At 56.3% G+C, this 19306-nt stretch overlaps 2 protein-coding genes across 4 annotated transcripts in view; one reads left to right on the top strand and one right to left on the bottom strand.

Moving 5' to 3' along the window:
* The window catches only part of RSPH14 (radial spoke head 14 homolog), a 68694-nt gene that overhangs the window by 22333 nt on the left and 27055 nt on the right, over positions 1-19306 (bottom strand). The gene's annotated exons all lie outside the window — the stretch shown is intronic.
* Positions 1-19306, top strand: part of GNAZ (G protein subunit alpha z) — a 46809-nt gene that overhangs the window by 13172 nt on the left and 14331 nt on the right. For both annotated transcript variants that reach the window (XM_081122463.1, XM_081122464.1), the window contains exon 2: positions 8507-9700. In XM_081122463.1, the coding sequence (XP_080978589.1) occupies positions 8978-9700 (723 nt within the window). In that variant the 5' untranslated portion in view covers positions 8507-8977. The remainder of the gene's footprint in view (positions 1-8506; positions 9701-19306) is intronic.

Below are 19306 nucleotides of genomic sequence, written 5' to 3'. Positions count from 1 at the left end.
GGATGAACAGGTCAATGGAACTGAGCAGGTGGGGCCACAGTAGGTCAGGGGTGGGGCACTTTCCTGAGATAAGGGGTGGCCTCTTGCCTGAGTGAGGACGGGGGTGTAGCGCTGCCACCACAGCCCAGAAGCCCTCATCTCAGCCTCACTGCTTCTGTCCTGGGGGTCCTAGTGGAGAGGGCCTCTGGACCCAGGTTCCCTGTGTACCCTTTTGCACCCCCAGGGGCTGGGCAGCCACCAAATCATATGAGGTGACCTGAGGCCACCAGTGTGAGCAGACCAACCCTCCCCAGGAGGGAGGTAATCCCTTTTTATTTCTCTCTCAGTCTTTCCCTTGGAGGAGAAAATTCCAGTTTGGTGCCACTGTAGCTCTCACACCCTCTGGCAGGTGCTAATCCCAGTTGTTTAACAAACAGCCAGTGGCCAGGGGGTGGGTGTGTCTGCAGATGGGGGTCCCTGGTTAGTGTCCACAGTGTTTCCTTTACACTAGCCGAGATTTTAGGTTACTTCTGTGTGTGCTGAGTGACTCTGGCCTTTCCATTTAAAGTAGGACTATCAAGTCGTTTTCAAAGTACATTTGTTTAAGTAGAAAACACAAGTCAGTTTAAAGGAAAATGTTGAATAAATAATGGCAGGTAATCAGATTATGCTATGGTCATAGATCATCGGCTCTGGAGACACTAGGGGGCTGAGGGCCTGATGGAAGCTGAGCCTTGCAGGCCCCCAGACAGGCAGCCCTGAGGAAGTCACCCTGTCTTCAAACCTTAGTTTTTACATCAGTGAGGTCATGCCCATCTCCCAGGCACACTGTGGTGCTGACTCGAGATAACACGTGTGTGTGAGGACAGGCATGTGCGTAACTGCGGCCGACCCACGCGGGATGAAGATGCAAGCTGTTCCCTGGGCTTGGCCGTGGCAGTACCTTTCTCCCTCCTGGTGGCCCCAGTAGCCCGAGCAGGTATGCCATAGACTCAGAAAGTGCAGCCAGACCCTCTCCCTGTCCCCACCATGCCCAGCTCTCCTGGGACAGAACCTTTCCAAGGCCTAGCATGCAGCTGTCCCTAATGGTCCAAGAACATGTGGATATGACTCCATAAAGAGTCTGGCAGGGCCCTGGACTGTGACCAGACCATTAAGGTGCTGTGTGTAGACAAGACCAATAACTTGTCCCTTTAGAGTATCAGCTGGCTAGGTACAGCAGCTGTGGAGCACCAGCGACATGCACCATCTTGGGGCTGTGGCATGTGTTCAGGCTGATGGGGCACAGAGTTGAAAAGGGAGAGAAATTAGTCAAAATTGATGGAAGACCCAGGCTGCACAAAGGACATCAGCTTACCAAAGACCATACAGGAACCACTACCGGCTTCTGCAGCATCCAGGCCGGGCTCTGGGAGACCTACTGAGGGATATGAATAGGGGCTGGGCGCATGACACTCAGACAGGAAAGGGTGTGACCCTTGGATTCCAGTACACCACGTGTGCAAGGGCAGTGGGAACTGTTCTTTGTCAAGAAGAGGGGAAAACTGATAATCAATGCCGGCCGCAGACAGAGGCCTTTCCAGACCTTTGGTTTCTAAAATAGAGCCATGGGGGAGCTGACGCAGGGCCCACGGTTCCAGTTCCGGGGGCAGAGACAGGGACCTACTCTTTAGAAGATTGAAACACCATGAGTGGGTTTGAGCCTGGGGGCTCAGGGGAGCTCCTCCTGACCTGTAAGCCAATGTGGCCCCGAAGCCAGCAGCAGAGGCATGTGGACCCCAACATGTCAGGGGACCTCAACATGTCTGCTCCTTCCAGTCCCTGCAAACCCTGAGATGTGGGCCTCCTGGGACTCAGGGCAGGGACTTCCCTGCTCTGCCTGAAGAAGGCCTGAGGTCACAGACACCCAGGCCAGGCCCCTCTTCTCCCACTCTAGGTCTTCATAGAGGGACTGCTGGATGCCAAGGTGGAACTGGCAGGTAGAAGGGCTGCCATTGCCAGGGCAGAAGGCGTCTGAGCAAGCAGCAGTGGGGAGCAGGGGGATAGTAGTGCTGAGTCATAGCCCCACCCAGGCAGGCTGAGGCCTTGCCTCTGAAGAGGGGAGAGTCAGCAATTCAGATGGTAGAAAGGCCCAGGACCTCAGGCACTGCCCATCCCGCAGTGGCTGGGTACTCTCCTCCAGCAGGGGCACCAGGATGGGAATGTGCTTCATATCTGCAGGAAGCTGGGCCCATCAGTACACTCATCAGTGTGTGGTCTTACTGTGTCTCACTGGCCCTGTGACCTGGGTTGCCCTCTGCCTCTGGGGTCCTAACCTTGTCCCCCTCACAGCTGGCCATCTGAGTGGCCTCTGCTTGGGCCTCAGCCGTGCCTCTCCATGCATTTTGTCTGGGTGCAGGTCTCTCTCCTCAGTGGGACCAAACTACCTCCCTGGGTGAGGGTCTCACCCCCTTCCTAGCTTATCCCTTTCAGGGCTCAGTGTTGAGTGGGCTTTCCTTGGGGTGAGAAGGAGTCTGGAGAGGGAGAGGCTTGGCTTCTTGTCTCCCTCTCCCTCGGAGGAAGTGGAGGCCTGGTCAGGAGGGAGCTCCACCTGACCAGGTCCAGGCTTTCTCCAGCCCAGTAAGCTGATAAGCCGTCTTCTCTCCTTGGAGACCCTCTGGCTTAGCCTGGCTTGGGCAGTAACACCTTGAGTGACCTTGGCCCCAGGCTCCCTTCCCTGTGTGGAAAGGCCCAGAAGGGGCTGCTCAGAGAGCAGTGAGGGACTGGTGCTCCACAGCCTTGCTCAGCCCTGCTCTTTGTGGCCCCCATCTTGGCTGTGAATGACGGCGACAGTGGACATGGGTATGTCATTGCCCGGATGAGGGCGCCATACCTGGGGTCATAGCCTAGCATGCTGGGTGTCCAGGGTGCAGAACACCAGAGGTGGCAGCACCGTCCTCTACCACCATGTCCCCATACTGGCTCAGGGCTGTCACTTGGAGTCTGTGACATGAATAGAGACTTGAGAGAGCTGTGTCTGGATGAAGAGAGCACTGATATAAGGGCAGGCCGGACCTGCCAGGCAGTGAGCAGTGACCAGGATCAGGGGGTAGGGCAAGAAGGGTCTTGAAAGAAAGAGTCGTGGCACATGTCCTGAAGTATCTGGCCTTGAGTCTGCAGGAAGTAGACCAGCTTTCAGCCAAGGGGTCCCTGAGTGGGCTGTGAGTTTGGGGAGGTCACACCCTGGCAGCCTTTAGGTACACAGGCAAGTGAGTAGGTGACTCAGGGAGGCCTGTGAGGAGCTAGATGGATTTTTTTAAGAGCCACAGTTAAAGGAGTCCCATAACTGCTGGGGAGCCCCAGCTGGTCCACACATCTGCACCAAGCCCACCGTGGATACACCTGCCGCTTCCTCCCAGTGTCCCTTCTCCAAGAACAGCCCCACAGCTGGCCAGACCTGGGGTGCCCTGAACCCTTATACGCTGTCACCAGGTGCTGTCCATTGTACAGCCCATGTGCTTACCTCCCCCCAGCCCTCTCCCGGACAGCTTCACTCAGGAGCCTCCCTTGGTCTAGAAATGCTGTTCATACATATGGCGGGTCACACACTCCTTGCTCAAAATCTCGCTGGCTCCCAACATGCTCAGAGAAAAAGCCAGAGCCCTTACAGTAACCTCCTACCGTCAGCTCACTCAGCACAGCCACCCACCTGCTTCCGGTCCCTCAGACTGGCCAGGCACATTCCCACCTCAAGGCCTTTGCACTGGCAGCTCCACTTCCCTGACCTCCTGCTCACCATCACCTCTCACCTGTCACCTGTCGGGAGGCTACCCACCTTTACAGACCTGCTGCCTTCACACCCCATCTCCGGCCTTACTCGGATCTCAGGACCTTCCCCCATTACTGTTTATTTGCCGCCTCCAGCCTGACGCCTGCCCTCCTCACCTGCGGAAACTCAGGCACAGGTCTTTGTCTGCTTCAGTCATCAGTGACCTTCAACTTGGGCCAAGTGCCAGGCTCAGATCCCTGGCCCAGTAAGTAACTGGGACAGTGGAAAGCCCTGCCCCTCCCCACACATACACTGCTAGCTCCATGGCACCTGCACCCACCCCGCCGGAATGCAGCCGAGCCCCGCAGAGCTGCAAGGAGAGCGCTGTGTGGGGGCTTCTCCATGTTGGTTCTGGAGGTCTGAAGGAGGAGGGTGCCTCCAGCAGAGGGAACCACCTCAGATGTGACTGTTGGTGGCTGTATGCATCCAGCCACCACCTGACCACAATCTCCCCTTTACTCCTGTGTTGCCCTGTGGCTGCTGGTGTGCACTGGTCAAGATCTGATTCTTGGAAGCCCAGCCCTCAGCCATGAGGTCGTGGAGCACATACTTCCCAAAGCACAAGTCACACCTCCTCGTACAGGGCCGCTTTGGACCCTAGGCTGGATAGGCAAGGTTCACCCCCCACAAGATTTGGCCCCGGGCCGTCCACAGTGTAGACAATGTGGGCCCAGAACAGCCCTCCGCTGGTGGGTGAAGCCAGGACTGGTCATCAGGCTGCCGCTCCTTTTCCCACACCACGTGGTGTTCTGCCTTTTTTTTTGGTAGTAAAATACACATAACATAAAATTTACCATTTTAACCATTTTTAAGTGTATACAGTGGTATTAAGCACATTCATATTGTGCGACCATTAGCACCATCCACCTCCAGGACTTCATCTTCCCAAACTGAAACTGCCCCATTAAACAACTTCCCATTCCCTCTCCCCTGGCACCTACCATCCTACTTTCTGTCTCTATGAACTTTATGACTCTAGGGACCTCTTATACATGGAATCATACAGTATTTGTCCTTTTGTGACTGGCCTTTTTCACTTAGCATGATGTCCTCAAGGTTCATCCATGTGTAGCATGGGTCAGAATGTCCTCTCTTCTTAAGGCTGAATAGTATTTCCTTGTAAGGATGGACCACAGTTTGCTTATCCATTCATCTGTCAGTAGACACTTGCGTTGCTTCTGCAGCTTAGCTACTGTGAATAATGCTGTATAAAAATGGGTGTATAAAAATCTCTTCAAGACCCTGATTTCAGTACCCAGAAGCAGAATTGCTGGAGCATATGCTAGTTCTATTTTTAATTTTTTGAGGAACCACCACACAGTTTTCCATCGCAGCTGCACCATTTTACATTCCCACCAACACTTGATATTTTCTGTTGTGTGTTTTTTATAGTAGCCATCTTATAGGTATGAAGTAGTATCTCCTTGTGGTTGGTTTTTTGTTTTTTTAAATATATCTTTATTGATTTCAGAAAGGAAGGGAGAGGGAAAGATAGATAGAAACATCAATGATGAGACAGTCATTGATCCGCTGCCTCCTGCACACCCCCTACTGGGAATCGAGCCCGCAACCCGGGCATGTGCCCTGACCAGGAATCAAACTGCGATCTCCTGAATCCTAGGCCTATGCTCAACCGCTGAGCCACACCGGCTGGGCCTTCCTTGTGGTTTTGATTTGCCTTGCCCTAAAGATTACTGATGTTGAGCATCTTTTCATGCACTTATTGGCCATTCGTTTGTCGTCTTTGAAGAAATGTCTATTTAAGTCCTGTGCCCAGATTTGGATCAGGTTCTTTTTGTTGTTGAGTTTTAGGAGTTTTCTGTATGTTCTAGATATTAATCCCTTATTAGATAAATGATTTGCAAATATTTTTCTCCAGTCTGTGGGTTACCTTTTTATTTGGTTGATATTATCTTTTGATGAACAAAATTTTTTAATTTTCATGAAGTCCAGTTTGTCGATTTTTTTTTTTGTTTGTGTCTTTGCTGTGATAACCAAGAAGTCATTGCCAAATCCAGTGTCATGCCATGCACTTTTGCCCTGTGCTTTCTTTTAAGAGTTTTATAATTTTAGGTCTTACTAAATCTTTGGTCCACCATAAGTTAATTTTTGTATATAGTGTTAGGTAAGGGCCTCACCACTTTTAAGGAAATCCCAGTGTGGCAGGAGAGGCCAGAGAAGGGGAGAACATAGAGGAGAGAGGCGCAGGCAGCAGGAGGGGGACGGTGCCCGCTGGTGGGCATGGCAGCCGTGTGTGAGATGATCTGTGAAGAACAGGCAGAGTTCTGGTACAGGAGCAAGACGAGAGGCACTGCTGGTGGGAGCTGCCCAGGGTGACAGGCGAGCCTTCAGAGAACAGCCTGTGCCAGGCTGGCCTGGCCGACTCCCTGAGGCAGGGTGGTTGTGTGCTCCCCTCTGAGGAAGCAGCCGGCATCTCTGTCTGTTCAAGTGCAGCTCTGCATGGAGGCAAGAGACTGTCCCACTTAATCCCAGGCCGTGCAGCTTGCTTGGGCTAGACCTTGTGCCAAGAGTGAGGTCACCACAGGGTGCCCCAAGGCATGCAGACCTAGCACCTGGGAGCCTGCTTGTCCCAGATGACAACAAACAGTGGGAGGAACCTGCTCTTTTGGATGATCTTTGTCCGTGTTGTTGACTTGCTGAGGGAGAATTGATCACATAAGCCTGTCTGTACTTCATATTTTAAAACCCAAAATTGAGAAAAACAGTAACGACAACATGGGGCCAGCACTGCCTTTGGGAGGACACTGGAATTTCCTTGGGAGTGGCGGTGCTGGCTGGGAGGGCCCTGGGGACCGTGGGCAGCTCCAGTGTGGAGCAGGATGCCCCAGGCAGCTGGTTGAGGGCTTTGGACTCCCGTCCATATCCAGGGGACTGCCGGGTTATCAGCAGGGACCAGGGAGCAGCCCTGGGGCCTTGCCCGACCCACTCACAGTACAAGGCGGAGAGAGGCAGCCCCTGGTGCCACGAGAAACAGGGTCTTGTCAATGCCGGGATACTCATTTACAAACCTTTCTTATGACAAAAGTCACTGAAGAACATATAGGCAATATGGTAAAATGCAAAGAAAAAACAAGTCTCTTGTAGTTCAGTGCTTGCTTGGGAGGTGCCAGCCCAGAACTCTGTTTACATAGCGCATGCGCACATGTGGGTGAGCAAGTGCTGGCTGGCACTTGCTGGGTACCAGGCTCTACACTGGATGCTTTGCTTCTCACAGACACCTGTGACTGGTGAGGGACCAGCTCTGAGCCGTGAGGTTGTGTGCCCAGTTCATCAGCTGGGATGAGACTCATCATCCTATGAGTAGTGGGGGTACAGGGAGCTTTGATCTGGGGGAGAGGAGGTGTGAGAGATGCTTAAAGCACCCGTGGCTGCAGAGGCAGGTGGGCCCAGGGAGCAGGGAGAGGTGGGAACCTCCGCCCAGGGAGAGAACAGGCACTCAGGGCCTGCATCAGAGTAGCCCCTGGGACTAGCAATGGAGGAGGCCATCTAGGAATATGTGGATGGTGGGGAGACCAGAAAAGTTGTAGCTCTCAGGATTTGTCAGCCTCGAGTCCTTCCCGCTGTAGGGGGGATGAATGTGTCAGAGAGGTGAATGCTGGCCCTGGCAGAATGGGGAGGCTGCAGTAGGTGGCCCAGCAGGGACAGAGGTTGGGGGAAAGAGGCAAGAGATATGTGTATGGGGGTGGGTAGATTGGGTTCAAACACCACCCTGGGCTCCCAGTTGGGGTCAGAACCTGAGCTTTGGGGCTGCTATGGTGGGAGGGCCCTGGCATAGCTGCCCCCAGCTTGTTGGGGAACCCCGGGAAAGAGCTTACAGGTGTCCTGGGTGGCCATTGGAGAGCAGGGTGCTGAAACCCTGCCCCAGGTATGAGCATAGCTGTTCCTTACTGAGCAGCAAGGCAAGGGTGAGGACATGAAAGACTTGGCCTGGGACAGAGAGCCTCTGGGCCCCTGCCTGTCCTACCTTCCATACCTAGCTACCACCCTGCCCCTCCCAGCCTCTGCTCCCCCTACTCAGCCTGCCCAGCCTGAGCCTCCTACCTCACCCACGAGAAAGGCAGGCACCTTGCCCATCAGAGAGCCCCAGCCCCAGACCATTGTACACCCTGTCGTGCTCCCAGCTCTTCTACCTCGCTCTGTTTCTTGCCTCCTCACTCCCAGGGCTGGCCAGCCTCCTTCTGGTGAATGTCCTGCCCTGGGAGAGCACAGGGGTGGCCCAGCACCTGTGGGAGGTGGTAAGAGTTGGGGCACCCAGTTATCCTGGCCTGGATCCCCACCATAAACCAGAGAGGGGCTGAGCCCTATCAATGCCACAGCACATGTGGGTGCAGCCCCAGCAGCTGCAGGAGAGGGCACAGAGCTGCCATGTTGAATCCTAACCACCACCAGACAGGGAGGCCGAGGCTCAGGGAGGGTAAGGTCGTCGGGTCCAGGGAGGGGCGGCAGGGTCTGGACTCACTCCCCCCAATTTAAAGACCCTCTCGTGATATATTGCTGGGGCTCTTTCCTTGAGCACCCGCTTCAGCAAACTGGTTGCAGGGTACATTGGCCAGTGTGTTTGTTTGCTGTGGTTTGGACACCAACTCTGGAGCTCCATGGAGGGGAGGGGGCTTAGTCATTCCCAGGCAGCTTCCTGCTTTCCAGAAGACTCCCTGTCCCACCGTGGGAGGAAGCTCATGCTATTCTCTGTATTGGCAGGTGAAGGGCAGATGCCCGAGGCAGGGGGGCCGCAGGGAGCTCCCGCAGCAGCGGCCCTGGTGGCAGGCCTTCCAGCCACACTTAGCAGCATCGCCACAGCAACCGGGGACCAGCCGGCCACAGCCTAGGCAGAGGCAAGTGGGTAGAGGCCAGTGGACGGCTTCCCACCATCAGGAGGACAGGAAATGACTGCTGTGCATCAGGCCAGGTGGCAGCCTGGGGAGGGGGAGTGTCACTAGAGGGAGGGCTCAGCCACCCCCCGCAGCAGGAGCGCCATGCCAGCTGCAGAAGAGGCGCTGGGGCAGGGGCTGCAGCGGGGTCTGGCCTCGCCCTGCCACCCGCACTGAGCGCTCAAGGGCGGCTGGGCTCTGCCTGCTGGGCACACCACCCGAGTCTCAGCATCCTGTTCCCTCGGGGTAGAGGGAGAGGCACCAGTCCTGTGTTCCTGTCTGGGCCCGCTGCTGCCAGACCATGGGATGTCGGCAAAGCTCAGAGGAGAAAGAGGCGGCGCGTCGGTCCCGGCGAATCGACCGCCACCTGCGCTCGGAGAGCCAGCGGCAGCGCCGTGAGATCAAGCTGCTCCTGCTGGGGACCAGCAACTCAGGCAAGAGCACCATCGTGAAGCAGATGAAGATCATCCACAGTGGCGGCTTCAACCTGGAGGCCTGCAAGGAGTACAAGCCGCTCATCATCTACAATGCCATTGACTCGCTGACCCGCATCATCCGTGCCCTAGCTGCCCTCAAGATTGACTTTCACAACCCCGACCGCGCCTATGATGCTGTGCAGCTCTTCGCCTTGACGGGCCCCGCGGAGAGCAAGGGGGAGATCACTCCTGAGCTGTTGGGTGTCATGCGGCGGCTGTGGGCAGACCCCGGGGCGCAGACCTGCTTTGGCCGCTCTAGCGAGTACCATCTGGAGGACAATGCGGCCTACTACCTGAACGACCTGGAGCGCATTGCTGCACCCGACTACATCCCCACTGTCGAGGACATCCTGCGCTCCCGGGACATGACCACGGGCATCGTGGAGAACAAGTTCACCTTCAAGGAGCTCACCTTCAAGATGGTGGATGTGGGTGGGCAGAGATCAGAGCGCAAAAAGTGGATCCACTGCTTCGAGGGTGTCACAGCCATCATCTTCTGCGTGGAGCTTAGTGGCTACGACCTGAAGCTCTATGAGGACAACCAGACGGTGAGTGGCCAGGCTTTTCTTCTGCTTGTTCCTGCCGCTGCTGGCTCCTGGGAAGCAGGTGGGCTTCTGGGTGTGTCAAAGGGTGGGGTGGGAGAGGCTGCCATCACAAGGGGGCCAGGGTGGCTCCAGCGAGGTATGTGTCTAGGAGTAGAGTGTAGAGCACAGCTAGTTCCACAGGCACCACAGGACCTCAGGGTCATGCTCTCAGGACATCTGCCACAGACGGCAGCTCTCAGTGACCATCTCAGCCTGGGGAGCCCCACTCTGACCTCAGTGCCCTGTCAGGCCCCAGGGCTCCAATACCCTCCAGGTGACCACCACACCCTAGGACTCAACCGTGCAGGGTCACTCCCTTGGCTATGGCTATCCTCACCGAGCTTCAGACGGCACTGCCCTCATAGCACTTGCAGGCCCCAGGTGCCCAAGCATTGCTAGCAAGTACTCAGGGTGCAAAGAGCCTGCCCTCTGCTGAGTGAGTCCTGCTTCTTGGCAACCAAGAACATATTGCTCAGAGTCCAGAGTAGGGGCCCTCGGCCACCTGGGTGTCAGGGAAGATTTGCTGGGGAGGCTGGACACTAAGAAGGCTTTGCTACAGGTGAGGTTGGGGTGCAGTCAGGTATGTGGGATACGCTAGGAGGGAGGTTGGAGGCCCTGCAGGACAAGAGAGGATGAGACCCAGGCCAGGCCTCCAATTGTTGGTCCAGGTGGCAGCTCAGTAAAGTAAATGTACAAAGCACCTACTAGTGCTGGGCACCATGCTGGGTCCCAGAACAGCTGCTGTGGCCCCACAACCCCATGCAGATCCTGAGAATCTGGTATTGACAGGGTTAAGACCTGTTTCTGAGGTTTAATCCTCAGGGGTTGGGTCAGTGTGGGGCTCTTTCAGGTCCCCAGCCCAGGCTGAGAAGCACTGTGTGTGGAAGGCCACAGAGGTGATACAGTGCACAGAGGTGCCAAGGGGAAACCCAGGCCCAGTGCTGAGCCAGTGAGGTTTTGAGGGGAGCTGCTGAGCCAGAGGGCAGTCATTTTGCTAGTAAGTACAGGTGGGCAGCATACCACAGCCCAACCAAGGCAGAAGGCCTAGTGCATGAGGTGCCACAGCTCCCTGACTCCCAGGAATGGTGGTGGTGGAGGCCACACAGCCAGACAAAGGGATAGGTGTGGCCACGGTCTCCTACTGACCCTCCCTGCAGCAGAAGTTTTGTGCCAGGCAGAAGCACTGAGCAAAGACTCAGAATTTGCCCTCAAACGGCCTTTGATCCTGAGGGGTGGGGCATGGAGGCAAAGGGTGTCCAAAAGGAGCTGTAAGTGGTGTGGGGCTATGGATGCTAGGGGCTTAGGAAGGCGGCGGCTGGCAGGAACCTAGGGGAAGGGGTGATGATGCTCATGGGAGAACCCCCCCCCCCATGCTGGTAAATGGGGGGTCTGCCTTCAGGTTCCAAGGAACCAGGGCAATGGCAAGGAAGAGGCGACTTTTTAAGGCACATTGGGGGTTCAGCTGGGAAGTCCTAATTGGGCCTACAGCCCTGAGGTCTATGGATGGCTGCAGGCTATGACCACTGCTGGGCACCTGAGCATTCTTCTAGAGAGGCCTGCAGCTTTCACCAGGTTTGCAATGAGACCCAGCCTCTTGGAGAAGGGGCAGCAGCTGCAGACCACCGTGAAGACAGGAGGCAGGGCTCTCCCCGCTTTCCTCTGTGCATCTGGGGTTCTTCCAGAGCTGAGCTGAGGATACTGTGTCCACAAGGACAGGCCCACCTTGCTCCCAGCACTATGTAGTGTTGAGGTTCCAGCCACCCTACTGTTCTGCCTTCCCCTACTTCAGCACCATGTGTGGTTCTACGCATAGGGGACATCCCAACAGACAGACAAGGTCAGGCTCCTTGATGACGCATAGCTGTGGGTAGAGGGCTTGGAGCTAACCAAGCTCTGAGGCTCTGAGCCAAAACAAGGTGCCCAACCAAGGCCCTGGCACAGTGTCAGGGCAGGTCTTCCAGCCACACAGACTCTGGTGGTCGGCTCTTCGGGCTTTTGCCTTTTTCTGCTTGTCCTGAGGCTTGTGATAGCCTGCGCTCTGAGGCCTTCCAAGGACCTGGATCTCAGGCTATCTTGTCTATCATCTCCAGGCTTGTGTGGCAAATTCCCTGGGTGCCGGGCTTGTCTCCCAGACTGTCCATTGGCAGGCTCTGCCCGCCAAGCCTGTGTACACGGGTGTGTCAGGACACAGAGAGCAAAATGCCTGGGCCCTGAGTTGGTCCCGTGTTTCATGGAGGTATTTGGCTTTCATCTCTGTTCTCTGAAGCTGTCAACCAGGAGGTGGCCCAAGTGTCCTCAAAAACAGGCCCAGGGCCAGACCTTCTCCTGCCCGAGGCCCTCCTGGCTCCAAGCAGCCCATCCTCATTTTCTCGCTGCCTCTTCCTCTCTTTGCTCTGGCCTTTGTGGGCTTCATTCACTCCCATATGCTATGCTTTCTCCAGCTTTAAGCATGACCACCCACCCTGTCCGTCATCCCCTTGCCCACCTGCCCCTGCCCTTCAGGTCTCATCTCAAGTGTCACCTCCTTGAGAGGTCTTTCCTGACCTCGGCCCGGTGCCTGCTCCTCCATTGCAGTCACTCTTTACAGGGTGGGTCCAGCTCATGTGCATGTGAGTGGCTGCACAGCCAGGCTGGGCGGATGACTGGGAGGGCCTCGTATTGCTGGCCTTCTTACGGCCCTGGCCCTGTGGGAGACCACAGTGGGAAACCCTGGGTGAGAACAGTGGCTGCTGGCGGGCTGTGGGGTTCTCTGTGAAGCTGAGCTTGCCTCCTGGAGGCAGCAGGCTCTGGGGCCACTCAGGGCATTTTCTAAAAGGAGGGGCTGGCAGTCAGGCCTGTGCCCCGCCTCCCGCTACCACCCTGGTCTCGGCAGGCCCAGGGAGGTGGTTGTTCACCAGAAAAGGAAATTCTTGACGAGAAACTCAAGCAAGCGAGGCTGGAAATTCACTGGATTCCAAATGGTTCTGACCTTTCATGCTCTACCAGCAATATCTCAGGATGGAAAACAAACAGGCTGCTGAGGAAAGACAATACCCGCTGCGATTTCTCCTGCTGCCGGCTGGCCACTGAGGTGGGCTGGCCGCCCAGGGGAGAGCCAGGCCAGGCTGCGAGGAGAGCCTGCCTCTCCCAGTGCCTGCAGGCAGCTCCCGTCACTGCAGCCACCGCCAGCAAGCCTCTCCTGTGCCCTTCCCCCGCCCTCCTGCTGCCATAGGCCTGGGGCAGGGCTGCCACCCTGCCTTCTCCTTTGGAGGGCCCTGAACTGTTCTCCCTGTGCCCCAGCAAAGGAAAGGCAGCCAAGAACAGGCCTTGCCGATTTTTGCAGAAATCAAAGGAGGCTGGGGGCCTGGTTCCAGGCTCTAGACACAGAGCTCAGAGCTCTTCAACCCCCACTCGGCTCCAAGGCCTTGTCTTCCCCTGCCAGAGGGCTGGCAGAGCCCCAGCCCCCCACGCCTGGCAGAGGAGCCACAGCCCCCTACCCGCCCTCTGGCATTTGCGTCAGCATGTTGCCAAGGGTAACATCAGGATCTCTGGGCTCCTGGGCATGGAGGGCTGCAGCGAGTGCAGGGCAGCACCTGGGCAGGGGGAGGCAGATTCTGGAGCATTCACATACCATGGCATTGAGCCATGCCCAGCCTTGATCATGATTCCTCGCTCTTGTTCCAGAGGATTTCATGGGTCCACATCCCCCATGCAGTCCTCACAGGCACCCAGGGGCTCCACAGTTAGTGGGCCTCCACTGTTCCTACATGGGGCTTCCTAGACAGCGTGGGAGGCCAGAGCGCAGCCCAGAGATGTGTCACCTGGCTGATCATGCGGGGCGGCAGCTGTGCCTGCTGTCCCAGTCACGGGTGGGGAGACAGATGGAGACACCCAGGCTTAGGACAGGTTATGGGCCCAGGCTTATAGCTTGTGACAGCTGTGGGCTCTCTCTGTGCCACTTCTGCTGCCTGGGGAAAGCCCGGCCACCCTGCCCCAACCTGCCCTCTGCAGGAAGCGCCACTTCCTGGTGGCTCAGCCTTCAGTCTTTACCTATCCTGTGGCCCCTTCCAGGAGCAAAGGAAGACAAGCGTTTTAAATTTGCAGGTTCAGCCATGGCCCCACTCAGGCGCAGAGACCATCTACCCCACCGTGACAGCCCCAGAGGCCATGTGCCTGAGGGTCTGCCATAGGCTCCTTACTCAGCCTGCCAGCAGTCACAGGGGCTCTGCCCCCTCCTCTTTAGTCCCCTGACAGGTGGGACCCTGGTACCCTGCTGAGAATCTCAGAAAGCTTGTTGCCCAACCTTGGCCCCTGCAGATCTGCAAATGGACTGTGCAGCCACTTAATAGTGGAGGGAACCTTCAGAAGAGACAGATTAAAAGGCCTGGCTGTGTCAAAGTGTTCCCATGTGAGAACCCATAGGGGCTTTCTCACTGCCCACTTCCTGGCAAAGGTGTTGGTGTTCCCAGCCCTGTTTTGTGTCCGCTGTGCACCTGCTATGCAGGTGCAAGGCCCTTCCTAGGGGCCAGACACCAAGCTGGTGGGAGGGGACAGTCACACTCAGCAGTCACAGTGTCATTTCTACAAACCTTCTTGCTGCCTGGGGACACCTGCCCCCTCCTTCAGGACCCAGCAGGTAGCAGTTCCCAGTGGAATCCCCACCTTGGCTTTCATGCAGAACAACTGGGGCCACAGGTGGTCTGAGCCACAGCAAGGCTCACTGTGGGAGACCTGGTGTCCCCACTGCTTACCCCACAGATAGCTGCTTGATGTGTCAAGGAGGGTCCCTTGAAGGACAGGTGGGACACAGGACATACCCTTTAAGGGGTTAAGTTCTACAGGTTGCAGTTACTACACAGCCAGACTCCAGACTAGGGGGGTGACCTCTCCCAGCCCTGGCCAATGGCCCCTCCTTGTCCAGGTCCCTAAGCCCCTCCCCACCCCCACACAGGTTACAGCCCCCTTTCCCCACCTTGTCCAGTGTGTGCTGTGGACAGTCACCCACTGGTGCTCAGAAGACTTTAGAGTGGGCGGGAGGCAGGCAAGCTTGGGAAGAGCCAGAGTTCAGGGCCCTGACCTCCGGGTGTGCAGTCCCTGGCACACTCAGCTCTCCTGGGGAAGCCCCCTAGGTGCCAGGCCCTAGTGGGAGCATGCATGTGCAGTGCACCCCTGAGGAGGGGGCTGCTTGAGGCTGTCCTGCAAACAGGATACCACTGTGCTTGGTCATTCAGCCCAAAAAGGGAGCTTGATTTTGTGCTTTAAAAATGGCATGTCATGAGATGCTTTGAGGTCACACATGGTACTGCGCTAAGACAGGCTTTCGCCTGTTGATCACACAACTGGTTCTGTTTGTCCAAAGAAGGTGATTACAAAAGGGAAACGGCCAGATGTGATAATACCTCGGCTTAGATTTGGAAGCGACCTGGCCTATCCTTTAGTGTCCTTAACCAGACAGCTTTGCAGGTGAGGAAACTGAGGCCCACAGAACATCCATCATGTCCCAGGGCTGAGTCTGGTTCACAGGGAGGCCCTGGCACTGCTCACCAGGGATCCCAGGAAGGGCCTTGGGATATGGACTGGCTTCTGCACTTGGAGTTGGGCGCCATCCACAGGGAATCAGGGTGGGGGGATGCCATGTGACCAGCCTCCCTGTGGGCTGGGTGCAGGGCTGTCAAATGGCCATCAGAGTTGGCACTCCCCGCTGCCCCCACTCAGTAGCAGGACCACAGGGAGCCTGAGCAGAGCACATCCCCACTCTCTTTCCTGCTCCTGACTCGGTCAAGGACATAGATCCAGGACTCCTGCCATGGGGACTTGGGACAGTGCTAGAGATGAGCCACTGACCTGCCCAGAGGCCACCAACCTTCCCCCACCATGCCCTGGTTTACCCTAGTGCTCCTTCCAAACTCATGATTTGCCAGAACCACGTGCAGTTTATCTGAGACCTCCACAAGTCATGGTGACCCTGGGACAGCAGTGACTTCCTGAACCAGAGCCAGGAGGTGGGGCTTGGCCAACAGAGGTGCCTGGGTTCCCTCGAAGTGGACAGCCCCAGGTACAGATCTGAGGCTGTGCAAAGACAAAGGCAGTGAGAGAGCCAGGCTCTCAGTGGGACCATGACAGCACCTCCCTTGGAGGTGCAGCTAGGTGCTGGTGGGCGCAGGGCTCAGCTGGCCATGTGCTGTCCTTAGCTGGTGTCCCCCTGTAAGCTTTGTCTCTGTAGCCCGTTCCACCTCCCAAGCATCAGAGAGGTATGGCCAGTTGTTAGGGGGACGTTCTCACAACTGGATCACGGAGGTGCCCTGCCAGTGCTTATGAATAGTGCCCCCACCTTTATGCAGGTCCTCAGGCCCTGGGCTCATCCAAGGTCTTTTGCTCTGTTGCCTGGCCCTTGTCTTGACCCTAAAGAGGCTAAGGTCATCTGGTTCTTCTCAGTGGACCTGGGTCTGGGCCCGTGGCCCCCACTCAGTGAATGGCTGGCAGTGATGGGTATCTGCTCCCCAGGGCCCTGGGCTTCACATAGTTTGAGTAGGGTGCTGGCTCCAGCCCGTGATGGGCAGGGGCGAGGTGGAGGAAGGGTGGAAAAGGCAGCAGCCAGAAGCAGCCCCTCCCCTGCAGCACAGCCTGGCACCTATTTTCAGCCCTTAGCACTTGCCAACTGGCATTTCAGTTTCTTGGACTGAGACCTCCTTCCCTCTGCCCCCAGGGAGGCATGTAGCCATTGAGGCCTTTATCAGCAGCAGCTTCCGCCACCCTCTTCCCGTCACACTGGCAGCTTTCGAGGACTCCCGTTTCCTGTCCACCTTTGGGCTTTTCTCCTTGCCCTGAGTAGGTCTCCTGTCAGATGTCAGCCAAATGAAAAGGACAAGGCAGGGCCCTTGTGCCCAGTATGTCCCATGCCTCTACCCCCACTCCACACTGCATGGTGGGGCTTTGGGGTCCTCCTCGTGCCTTTTCATCTATCCCCATCTCCTCCTCTTGGACCCAGCTCTGCCACTGAACAAACCAGCCACCCTTCCATGATGGTTGGATGCCATCCCCATCACTGCGACTCTCCCACCATGGCAGACCTTACCATGTGCCTTGGCAGGATCTGCATGGGGATGTCCACAGTGTTCCTCGGATCTCTGAGACCGGTGGCCCTCCCAAAACAGAAGCCAACCTGCCTGGGCTTGGGTGGGGGCCTCTTGCCCTGCTGACAAGCCTGTGTGGGTAGACCAGGCCCCACTTGCAGAGGAGGGCGCTAAGACCCTGGTTAGCGGGGCAGAGCCTCCCTGTCTGCACCAGTCCATTGGAGGGTGGAACTGGATGGTACCAGCTCACAAGTGCCATGTTCAATTTTTAGGAATTTGTGGGCCATTTGACATTGTGTTGGTAACTTAAAATCAGCCAGGTGAGAGTAATTCAGCACAGAACTCGGCAGATGCTTCAAATCAGCCTCCTCCCAATGGGTTGTTAAACATTCACCAGCCTACCACATCTGTGACTCTGAACCTGGCCCTGAGGGCCTGCCCAGTTATCCGTGAATTACAGGATTTACTGTCCGCATCTTTCTGAAAAGCCAGGCGTGTCCCTGTTTTCCAGCCTCTTCTGGGACTCTCAGTGATTCCCTACTCTAGCCCTGTGACTGCACGTGTTATTTCTGTTCATGTTCATCCCGCTTGAGAACGGTAATTTGCCAGAGTGGCTCCCGCTCATCCACCCCACCCCACCTCCCACTCTCCCCAAGCAGATTTACAAGAATCCTGCGCAGAGAAGCAGCCTCGGAGCTGGGTGGCTCTGCTCTCTCTGTCCGCACGCTAGCAGGCTCGCATGAGACCATCTGCTCAAGCTGGGGCTCTCCTGTGTTGTTCTCCATCTGGGAGAGAAAAGCTTGTTCTACCCATTCAGGAAACATTCTCCACACACCTAGTATGTGCAACGAGTCACCATCTAGGGACAGAGATGAGTGTCCCTTCCTCCCCTCAGGTCAGATGGGGACAGCATCAAGCAGTCCCTGGAGGGCAGGAGTGGCTTCCCCAGCGCCCACTTTCTGTGCTTGCTGTGGCTGGCCTCAAGGCCCCCTGTGAAGCAGCTCAGGCCCCAGTCACCCTGCAGAAGGGCCAAGGTCCCAGGCGCCGCATCCAGTCCCCAGCACAGCCTGGGGATGGTGGAGCTGGGGTTTGCCAGGGCCTCTACAACCCACACATCTGTGTACCTCCCACACCTCTGCCACTTGATCTGCTCTCAACGCCTCCATTCTGCGCTTACGTGGAGCTCCAGGACAGCCACCGGGCAGCAGGGTAATTAATGTCCTGAGCACATTAGCTCTGCTCCTTACGTACACATCAGAGCAGCTCTGAGTGTTAAGACGTAGATTATTATTGTTTAAGATATTTTTATAACTCAAGACTGAAAAACAACTACTGTGCTTTTCAAGAACGGACTCCAGGGAGGAGGCTGAAAGCACTGGAGGCCAAGCTGACTTGGGGACCCTCGGCATACATAGGGGCAGAAGTAGGGTATCTGCCACCCATGGCATCTTACAAGTGGCCCTGAACAACGAGAAATGCATCTGGTCTAACAGGATGTGGGGGGGTCATCTTCACCCATCTGTATGGCCCCCTGAGGCTCCAGTGGCTCTGGCAGTCTGGAATTTCTGGGAAGAAAGTAGTAACAGTCAGCTAAGGGAAGAGGCCCTGACATCCTAAAGGGATGCCCAGGATGGAGCAAAAGGTACCCCTACTCCTGCATGAGGTCCCGATGACCAGTTTCCTCAGTCCTGAGAACAAGCTCAGGCAGGCCCTGGGAGGCTGGGCTGCAGCTCGCCCAACTCTGTCTTCATCACCCCCTGGTTGACATCCCCTCCACTCATGCACTTTCTCTAATTTCATTAATAAAACCAGTCAGCCAGAGGCCCTGGACCTCTCATATCCTGAGGTTTCCACCAAGGCCAGCCCCAGGCCACATCCCCACACACCTTTTCTAGACTTCGGTGACTCTGGGAAGGCTGACGATATCTTGACTGAGGAGGCCTGGAGCCCGCAGGGCCACACAGCCTCCCTCCAGCAGCTGGGAAATCTCTGACCTGCTCAACATTCCCCAGAAGCCACAGCCTCTGGCTCCTGTGTCCCAGGCTCCAGGAAACCAGGTCTGTAGCTAATCATCATCTACTGATAAAAGAGAACACTATGGAACGGCTAGCCAAGGCAACCTGTGGTTCTGGAGCAGTTTACAACCCCTGGCCTGGCAGGAAAGATGCTAAGGGGAGACATCTGTGCCATGGCCCTTTGTCCAGTGCCCACTGGGCACCCAGGCATACAATTCCCTCTGGCTTCTCTTAGCCTCATCTGCCCAAGGACAGGACCTCTGGATGAGAGGGAACAGTTCTGGCCAGATGCGGCCCCAGGCCCTGGGCAGCCTCAGCTTAGATGAGCTGGTCCAGTCTTGGCTTCCTCATCTGTAAAGTGTGACAGGTCCTCAACTCAGGGACAGAAGAATGTAGTTTTGATAATACCTGCTATTGGCCTGTATCTGTGCATGGCGCCCATAGGACCCAGAACTGCAGGACTTGTGCTCTAATAAAGGAGAGTGCTGGGCATTGGAGCCTAG

The sequence above is a fragment of the Miniopterus schreibersii genome, assembly GCF_964146895.1.
Source record: "Miniopterus schreibersii genome assembly, chromosome: 20".
Classification (NCBI taxonomy): Eukaryota; Metazoa; Chordata; class Mammalia; order Chiroptera; family Miniopteridae; genus Miniopterus; species Miniopterus schreibersii.
Note: the sequence above shows the minus strand (reverse complement) of the source record. Positions and strands in the feature narration are given on the sequence as shown.